Source organism: Bombus affinis, chromosome 13 (genome assembly GCF_024516045.1).
Source record: "Bombus affinis isolate iyBomAffi1 chromosome 13, iyBomAffi1.2, whole genome shotgun sequence".
In the NCBI taxonomy this organism is placed as follows: Eukaryota; Metazoa; Arthropoda; class Insecta; order Hymenoptera; family Apidae; genus Bombus; species Bombus affinis.
This window is the reverse complement of record NC_066356.1, coordinates 6071120-6081516: the sequence shown is the minus strand read 5'-3', so window position 1 is coordinate 6081516 and position 10397 is coordinate 6071120. Positions and strand designations below refer to the sequence as shown.

The window sequence follows — 10397 nt, the reverse complement described above, 5'->3', positions numbered from 1 at the left end:
TTAACGTTACGCGCCCCGTAAGCGATTTTTGAAACTGAAGTTCAGGTACCGATTCACTTGGAAACGCGTCTGATAAGCGAAAGGACGTGAAAATGATAGTATCGTGTGACCATCGAAATTAATATATCGAGAAACAAGCAATCATCGCCGAATAACCTACGTGCGCGATTTTATCGCTCGAAGATCCTCATATCGCGTGCTTTCGTCGGCGGGAACGCGTTTTCGATGCTCCACTTTGAACATTATGCCAACAGCGCAACGCAGTCCACCTCCGTAGTTTGGCAAATCGTCGTCACTCAATTTAAATACGTCCAATTATTACGAAATGCTGACTTGGCGAACGAAACTAACTGCATAAACGGCCAGAGAGGAGAACAACATTAGCAGTGTGAAAGTATCGACATTATGCCGAGCACGAAGGGTAAGTGATCGAAGAGAAGCCGCTTCAAAAACCATTACTATCGTCGTTTACGTTCTTGCAATATCTGAATTTCGGAAATTTTTCGCTGTCCAGAACTGAATTGAATTTACCGTGTGGTAATTTCTTATTGGCAAGGTCGGTTTGAAGTTAAAATTAAATCGGAAATAATAATAATAATCGGCGAACTGAAACAACGAAGAGCAAATTGGTTTCGTTGCGTGTATTTGATACTATTTTCATCGCACGTGTTACGTTCTTTTGATTCTCAACCTTAGGAAACTTGATTCCAAATCATCAATTCTACGTTTCTTAGAATAATTAGAATTGGCAAGATGTTAAAAAGAATTTTTAAGAAAGAAATTTTCACCTCGTCCATTCGCGTTTCGCGATATTTGAACATTGAAACTTGATAAAGATATTTGTCTATGAACGAAGCCTTGTTCCTCTTACTAAAAATTTAAGAAACAAGTTCAACGAATCCACGAATATTCTACATGTTTGTATCAAACGTTCTACGTATTTCTGTCAAAAACAACAGATCCCTTTGGAGAGGACGCGTCGCTCCTTTACCCGGACAATCACAGCGATAAGTTTGCCAAGTTTACAGAGACACCCTGTGAAACGCCGATAATCAAAGGCGTAGTAAATCAATTACGAAAATGGCCAGCGGATGTAATGTTCGCATTTCTGGCAGCCTGTCTAATCATAGGAAGTCTGGTTTTCTTGATCTTCCTCACGGTGGCTATTTGTACGCCCACTGTTGTCGGTAACAGGTGTCTAGCTGTTTCTTTATTATAATCTTGATGGGAAGGATACAGTGAGATCATAAATCAAAGCATTAAATAGGTCTAATAATCGGTCTATCGAATTTCTGATTGCCTTATTATTCGAATTGTTCGAAAGCCAAACTCTTATTCGAACTTTTTGAAAGCCAAACTGATCAGCGCTACTTTTCGCAAATTCCTAGTTTCACTACTCGGATACCAAAAAATATGAAAGTTACCAAAGAATAAACGTCTCGTATCCATAGGTTTGTTTATCGCAAAGAGATGGCAATGCATAATGTTAAACAAATATTCGTAGGAAAGTTTAAGAAAATAATATTTACGATCGATGTGTTTACCAATTTCCATTAAAATCTCGCTGTATCAACCCTCCTGTCATAGTCTACACGCTATAGTAATCACTAAACTACGGATGTTTACGTAAATTCACGTTTGCAGTAACTCGTAATTTTTACTTATAAATTATTATTTTTATAACTCAATTACCAAAAGGTGGAACTTGAATAGAGATTCGTTCCAGACTCTACCAAATATTATTATGTAGATACTTTATTTCGGGTATTTTGCGTATTTTCATACATTATGAAAATTAATTTATATATTAAATTAAAATTACATTATATATTAAATTTCCCACTTAGCGATTATCACGTTAATAAAAATCAGTCCGCAGTTACAAAAGAATTTTTCCAGTCTCGCTATATTTTTTCCACCAGGAGCGCTATATCGATCGCTTCAACGATTTCCGTACACAAGGCAGAAATTTTGATATCGACGTTGTTCCATAAATCATTCGATATTTTAGAATGGCAGGAATCTCGAACCTACAAGTCGGAGCATCCAATGCGTACTTCTTCAAACTGGATAATCAGAACTGGTCGACGACGGATTATTGTTACATAGAAACTGCGGCCAGAAGACATCCAGACTTTAACGTAAAACCTTCGAGAGAAATCTTTGACATTTTAGCGTTTGCCCAAATTCCAGAACGCCGGTGACGCGAATTTTTATCGTAGGTGTACCTGATAAATTTAATCAAGGAGGAGCCTAATAAGGAAAGATTGAATCAGCCGAGTATTAATGGAACAAGACTGAAATCTAAATTGAACGATTCAAATAACTATCATTCCTCGATATCGGGTCGAGAGGATAAGCTTAGGCAACAATTGGTACTTGCAAATGGAAATATAAGGAACGTCAATGTGTCGATCGATAAATTCTTCAAAGGGTGAGATCGACTATAAACTTCTACATTATTCGAGACGGTTTAAACGATTTTGTTTGCAGCTCGAAACTGTGGAAAATTGCGAAAGAATTGGACGACCAAGTTCTGGAAATCGCAGCCAAAGCACAGTTGCTTTGGAGCGTTCCTGGTGTCGTCCTCAAACCGAATATGTTTTGCAATCTAGACTCGATGAAAAGTTATCTTTGCAAGTAAGCAAAACATTTCTATCTGCGCAATATTTCTTTAAGTTGTTCTAAATAATTAGACGGATGTTTATACGTCTATAAAATCTAAAATTAATTTAGATTTGCACAAAACACAACGCATTTAATGTGCAAAAATTTGTAAAATATCCAAAGTACACTACCAGCTATAATTATTATGTATTAGGACACTTAACAATATTTAGTACAAATTACATATTTTTCGGTAATTTTATTTCCTAGCTATCTTACTATAAATCTGTTATTTCGTTTATATTTATATAAATTGTAAAATTTGGTACGGTTAGCTGATAATGTACGAATATCTGCGTAAGTTGCATTCTTTTTAGTTAGATTCTGCTTCTTCTCAAAAATATTAATCTGCATAAACATCGGTACTCCAATAATAATTCAGGTCGATTATGCTTTGTTCTTCGAACAGCAATAAAGACGAGTGTTTACCAGACAAGCTGGCAACTATTGAGCCAGAAAACGATATTCAGCTAACAGGAGTACCATGTCAAGCTTTCATGGGCTTCATCGTCCAAGAAATATCAAAGAACAACCATAATGGAAAATACACATTGAAGGAAGCGGTAGAAAAATATTGTCCAAGGTAAAATTGAGTTGATGAAAGTCGGACATAAAAATCTTGGTACATCCGCACGCGAAAATAATTATATTTCCTTGTAGATTGTATTACTGCCCAGAAATTCGGATCCTAAACTCGAGCCCAAAGTGTCCAACGAATGCTTTAAACTGCCCTATCGTTTACTCGAGTATACTAACGCATATCACGTGACGACTGATATATTTTATTACAAACTGTACACGCTGTAGCTTATAAAATATAATTTTAGAGAAATAATGTATTCGCTCTTTCGTTCGATTTTTCTCCTTTCCTCGTCAATGTCGATCCTATGCTTCATTTGAAGGTTCTATGTTCGTACAGTCGAAGGACGCCCAGCCACATCCAAATTTCTCCGACTAAATGGCAAAATTTACCATTCGAGTACTGTATGATCGAAAAGCAAATATATACTTGTTAAGGGTCTGAAACATACATATCAGTAAAATTGTGCCTAATGTGTAAGACAGAGCGGTCGATAACGGGAAATAGGAGAAAAATAACCAAATAGCAACAATGGCCTCGCTGATACCACAAACCAAGTCAGCCAGATAGAGAACTATCGATGGGAGACTCCAACGTGGATTTTTCTACAATATTTACAATTATTAGAGACATACACTATCAGGCAAGAATTTGAGATTTAAAGATTTGTTTGTAGCATTAATTTTAAATTGATAATAAAATTAAGTGATTCAAGGTAGATACAAATGATTCGAAATTTTTAACCAATAGTGTGTGTATACAAATATATATACTACCACTACTATACTACAAATATATATACATATATATATTTTATAGTAACAACAAAAATCCATAATTTTAGAAAAATTTTTATGTCCTTATTCCACTATAGTGCCATTTCTCTCAACAAAAGCAAACCATCAACTCTTTTGACAAAGTTCAGCAATGAAATTATTCTAAATAACATATTCTATTATTGCAAATAGTATTCTATATAAATAACAAAATTAATGAAATGTTCTCACCGAGATCAAAGAATAAGCAAGCATGCAAATGGCGAAGAAAGAAACGATCGTGTAAGGCATAGAGTAGCCTAAGGTCAAAGTGATCACAGCTTTATGAGCATAACCAGGAGCAATCTCACCATTTTCCAAGATACTATACTCTGTCCGACCATAACGGACGCTGTGATAATTCAGAAGTAACATACAGGTAGACAACAACAAAGCTTGAAAAATTCTTAGTATTTCATTTTCAGAAGTCTCGGTAGAATCAAGTTTCCCTTCCTTTATGTTTATCTCATTCGCAGAAGGACAAGTAGTTTTAAATTTTCGCGGGGCAAATCCATGATCGAGTGCCTAAAAGAAAAACAGATTCCAACAGATTAACCATCAGTAACCAATTATTTGGATTAATCGCTTCAAGATTTAGTTCTAATTTTTCATTCAGTTTTGCTTCCATTCTTCAATAGTAATAGGTCAAGGTTTTATGTGAGCCATACAGCACTGTAATAAGCAGAATAATTTGAATGTTTAAAAGCATACAGCTAAAGCATAACTTTATCCATAGTCCCCACAAGTCAAAGATGTTTTTATCCTACCACTTATGTTCATAGATCAAGAGAATAAATTTTGTATTTAACACATACACCCCCCACTTTCACTGAAATTTTAGGTCAATTATGGAAAAAGAAAATTAAGCACCCATAGATAAAATAGGCGATATGTTAATTTATAAGATATTTTTGTTATACCATGGTAAAATATTAAAGTATCAGCAGAGTGTTATTATATTTATCCTTGTATCTATTTTATTATTATTATGTGAAGTTAAGTTGGAATACAAGAACTGAATCAAGAAGGTAACTTAACCATTCAAATGAAAGCTTCTTTCTCACAAAAACTTTTACCTAATCAGGAACAATGAAATAATATCTAAGGACTTACTTCGTCGTGTATCGATTGAATTTTACCAGAATACACATTCATCGTGAGAATTTTCCTTTCCTTTTTCTTTTTCTTCCTTTTTTCAATGGGAATCGAAAATTACAGACCTAGGCTCCTTGAAGTGAAACGCATTATGCAACGTTATTCAAATTGTTCAGAGAGGGAAGATTATTGAATCAAAATTATAAGATGATAAGCCGTGTATAACCTTCGGGGGAAATTTCGGTGAATTATTTTTCACTTGCAGAAAATTGCTCGAGCGTTTCGGCTATGAGAAGTAGAAAAGAACTTAGAGAATGGCACGCCGTTGCAAACGTTCTGTGCTTTCCAATCTGAAAGCGCTGATTGGAAACAAAAATACGGTGAGTACATGAACACACGTGCGCGTGTGTGGATAACGTCGTTAACGTTGCATTCATCGTTATGCAAACTGGCTAATTGATTAGCAATAGATCGTTGAATCGTGAAACTTGGTTGGAATAATTACGAATTGTCGAAATTAGGATAGGTCAATTCTCTGAGTTAATAATTGGCACGGTTGCAGAAAAGAGTAATCAAAATTCGAATTGTTTCTCTCGTTTCCGGGTCAAGCTTGGAATTATTTTGATAAAGTTTGACGAGAATAATCATGAGATTTCGATGTAGACGAAAAATTAACGAACATAGTGGATATTTAGTTAGTAGCTTTGGTAATGTTCGTGACATTACGATGAGAAACAGGTAGATAATTTATGTAACAATTTTCTAGCGACTTGGACAACTAGCGTGCACCCTGTGCGACCATTACATCATGGGAAATTCTATCTACGTGATCATACTCGGCCTCATTGGGACCGTTAGTCGATCGTAATACTCCTTAATTATTTCCGCATAATAAAACGCAAGAGTTCACGAATCTCTTTCGTCTGAACGAAGATAGTGGTTCGTGAACTTTTAAATTCGATTCATCAAATGTTTAATCTAACTTTATTTGAAATATCTTGAAGTATAGTATTGTGCAACAGTCCTTGGCCCCTACCAAAACAAAAAAATTTCGTTTCTATGAATGAGTGAAAAGATACTTGATATTATTTTATATTTGTTGTTGATTCCCAAAAAGTGTTATCTTTTTCAGAAATTATTGGTAATTTACTAGAAAAGAATTTTCTTTTAAAGAATTATTTTAGCGTTGCTGTTAGGTAATTTTGCAATAAACTCATTTCCTACCATCTTCCATTCTATCTTTAGTACTTCAAATAATTTATTTATACGCCTCTCACTTTCTGTATTCTTAAGATACACTTTAAATCATTTTACACGTATTTTGCAATATGTAATGTACAATTGAGTATCGAAATATTCTTAAAGAATATACACATAAGCTGAGGAAACGATAAAGGAAGATTCGTTTCTATGCAACACTATGTGAAAATATCTCCTAAAATCATGATAAATTACCATCATGAAATTAAGCCTTTTGCACAATACCGTATACGAAAGAAAATCTTACAAATACACTGCCTAATTAATGACCTAGGTGATTACAGCGTTTGATATCATCCGCATAATAAATTGCAAATTGCCAGTCAGATCACCCTCGCAAACCAGAAACAATGAAACCGGTAATTTATTCAATTCCCCTGACAGTCTTAGAATAGAATTTAATAACAATTAATCGTTCTATTATTAGTACCTTTGGATGTGGAAAGAGATTTAAAGCTAATGACGTCGATTCTGGGAATAGAGCACTACACCTTAATCATGCTGGGGGCAATTACCGTGAGTGATTCGAAGAAATTTCCCTTAAGTTCGACATATTAAACCGAAACGATACTTTTTTCTAGGAATATCCAATGTTACATACACCCTGGCTCTTAATGCAACTGTGCGTGATCATCGTGGAGGTCACTGTATTCTGTGTGAAGGTATTTTTGGATGGACTTCACATAAAACGCGACGAAATTTTATTATCCGTCCTGACCGTACATAATTGGCTTCAAGTGTTTTGTTTGTTCCATAAACAAGCTCGGCAGTCTCGTTAAATCTTCAATTCTAAAAGAAATTTGATAGCAGAAAATATTTATGCAATTTGAATTATTAAAATTATTGTAAAGCCTTGTACACAATGTTTTGATTTAATAAAGGATAACCGTACGACGTATATATTTGAAATTGCAGACTACTTATTGTATTGTACCAATTTCGCGTTTGTTGTTAATATGTATATATATATGTAATTTTAAAAAACACGTGGATTGCGGTTTGCTCATAACCTAGTGTTTCTATGATGTACGAATAAGTTGATAAAGTCCTGTTATAATGTCATTAAAATTAGAAAAAAATGTGATTTACACACGCACAGAGAATAGGAAAGAAAATGGAAAGGATCGGCATGTAAAAAATTTGTCAAAGGTACAAAAATATATTAAAAATTTAAACTAACGTGTAATTAAGTATAACCTGCGTTTCTTGTTACTATTAATATTGTATTATACAATGTTAGGTAGAAGCACTGTACATGGCACTGATGTGTTTCGCAATATATTGTTTAAGCTGTATCACTTTAGAAGCCGGAGGCCGTTACCCTCACGGAAATCCAGTGACAAAATCGGCCGCATTTAATGCTCTTTTTCGGCGAAATTACAGTAACAAAGTTTAAATATTACCGTAAAACTTATCGTTTTATTAAAAATCCTCATCCTTGTTTTACATCCTCGGGGGAAACGCGCTTGAATATAAGAGATATGAAATTTATATTTTTCAATTAAAAATTTTTGTACGATTAAAAAAATTGTTTATTTTAATATTTGAAACTTAAAAATTCGGGAATTTGAAAATTTTACATTTGAAATCTAACTCGTCTAAAGAAATTAAAACTTTCATCTCAGATTTGAAGATTATAATACTGGTAACAAACATAATCTCTGGACTGATAACTACTCTGATGATGACCTTTGCTGATAGATATGATATTCCTTACTTATATTTACCATGGTTGGTGGATACCATGAAAGGAATGACTTTATGTGAAGGACCAGCGCTTCTAAACTTAGCCAATGAACTTCTATCTAACATTACTCTTCCTACTGCAATATTTATACTTACGACTTTCTTTTTATACGGTACAAAAATCACACATATATTATCAAATAACATTACACAAACATCGATTGTTCTAATTGTTTAAATTTTATATTAAATTTTAATATAAATGCATTTCAGTCGAGGAACTTTGCATTTGGAACGATGTATTCATAAGGTTTCAACATTGCTGGAAAAATTATCACAACGAAAAACATTCTGCCATGGAAAAAGCTAAAGAAAAATTATTTGCTATACGTAATAAAAAATTAATATGCCAAAATAACGTTAAGAACGAATTAAACATTGGCGTTGAAAGATTGAAATCTGATAAAAAACCTATCGAATTTTGTAATAACATCAATGATCGAGTTTCTGCCGAAACGCGTTTAAGACCGATTAAAAGTACGATTGAAGATAATAGTAACTCTATTCGGAACCAACTATTGGATATAACTGGATAATTCATTTTTAAATAATTCATTCAAATCCAATTCATAGGCAATATAATTAATTTTAATTCGTATATACATTGATTTACATTTTATAACTATAATTTTTCTCTGCTTCGTTACTTTGATGTTTTATAAATTATCTTCATTACATATCTCACAACAATTTTGTAATAATTTTTCTGATAATAAAATCAAACATTACTTACCACTGAAGATGACACCACAGCCATTGAATTCGAAGAATGCACAGTTTCAGCACACTTTCTTGCACCTGAAAGATGAGACCGAAATTTCATATGACACCAAACATTGTTAGATGTTATCTAATATGGCGATCGCGAATCGGAAAAAATTTGTAAATATCGATCGATTAAACAATCAGCGATCAATATCTTATATCACTTTAATTTTTTGGTAGTTATTCCGATTTATAAGCAGCATTTGTTAATTTTAATTTACATGTATGTACATTAATTTAAATTTTATAATCATAATCATTCAATCTTTCTTACTACTCCAATATAGTATATATTATTTCTATTAAATATCTCACAGTAATTCTGAGAAAATTTATCGAATATCAGGCTCTTACTTACCAATAACGATTACTTTCAAAATAATTGAATTCGAAAAATGTACAATTTCACCACAGTTCTTTTGCACCTGATAAACGAAACCGAAATCTTATGTGACGATACACATTGTTACATTATCCAAGATGGCGATCGAGAATCGCAAGCAATTTGAATTGTTAAATATCGATCTATTGAAAATCGATATTTTCTAGTACGTAACTGTCAAATTATAAATCACTATTCTATAATAAATTATCACGAATTGCATGTCTCTTAATAATTATTTGATAAATATGCTGAGCCAAATTTTATGTATTTATAGAAAATTTAGACATGTAAATGCAAAGACAGAAAATATTTGAATTATAGATTTAAAAGTATAAAATATTTGAAATATGTGACTATGTATAATATTCATATTATATTCACTAAAATGTGAATTTACATACTGTATGTGTGTATTTGGATATGACAAGAGATCATACTAATTAAGATTAAAATCAGATATTTGATTAAAAATATATTCGATAATGTTAAAAGATTGTAACAAGCAACAGACGGTGTCTTGGCTTCTGTATAAGATATTTCTCAATATCTATATATTTTTATGCCAATCATTATGTAACTTGAAATATCATTGTGTAATTATCGTTTTGTGTACACTTACCAATTTATATTCAACAAATTCAATAAGTTTAATAACTTTGAACATTTATGGAACGACTAGCACACCACTCAACAAAACTGCACGAAACGATGGAAGCTGCGTATTAATTTGAAAAACTTTCATTACGCAGTGTAGGAATATCGATGTATCCAAATCAATTGCAATCTCTTCTATACACACTACTAATATAATTTTCCTTAGATTTTTAAAATACAAAATCATGCATTCTTTATTTTCAACATTAAATATTCTACAATAAATTTTGTTCTTTTCACGATAAAAAAAAATATGAAAATTAATTGTTAACTTTCTAATTGTATCACATCTTATTCGATATATCAAATTAGATTTATCTCGATAGTTTAGAATATATTAAAAATAAGAAATGTTATATTAAATAATATAATAATTTAAATATAATAATATAATAAATAAATAATTATAGTAAATAACATAGTTGAAGCG

At 32.4% G+C, this 10397-nt stretch overlaps 2 protein-coding genes across 3 annotated transcripts; both read left to right on the top strand.

Moving 5' to 3' along the window:
* Positions 1-233: 233 nt before the first annotated feature.
* Positions 234-3506, top strand: LOC126923746 (uncharacterized). Of its 2 annotated transcripts, none has more exons than XM_050737505.1 (7): positions 234-421; positions 960-1194; positions 2012-2141; positions 2223-2434; positions 2494-2640; positions 3050-3250; positions 3328-3506. In XM_050737505.1, the coding sequence occupies exons 1-7, from the start codon at positions 406-408 to the stop codon at positions 3434-3436; spliced, it is 1050 nt and encodes a 349-aa protein (XP_050593462.1). In that variant the 5' UTR covers positions 234-405; the 3' UTR covers positions 3437-3506. The 2 variants fall into 2 exon arrangements, with proteins under 2 accessions (XP_050593462.1, XP_050593463.1); XM_050737506.1 differs by having other exon boundaries at positions 257-421; positions 3077-3250.
* A 3325-nt stretch (positions 3507-6831) lies between these two features.
* LOC126923751 (uncharacterized) lies at positions 6832-7365 on the top strand (the record flags this gene model as incomplete). The annotated part of the gene is made up of 2 exons (XM_050737514.1): positions 6832-6933; positions 6999-7365. Coding segments are annotated over 2 exons (300 nt in total), but the record flags the coding sequence as incomplete, so codon positions are not given.
* Between the last annotated feature and the right edge of the window lie 3032 nt (positions 7366-10397).

Coding starts and splice junctions, on each gene's coding strand:
- LOC126923746 (XM_050737505.1), top strand. Junction 1,195..2,011: donor CCCACTGTTGTCGGTAACAG/GTGTCTAGCTGT, acceptor TCGATATTTTAG/AATGGCAGGAATCTCGAACC. Junction 2,435..2,493: donor ATCGATAAATTCTTCAAAGG/GTGAGATCGACT, acceptor TTTTGTTTGCAG/CTCGAAACTGTGGAAAATTG.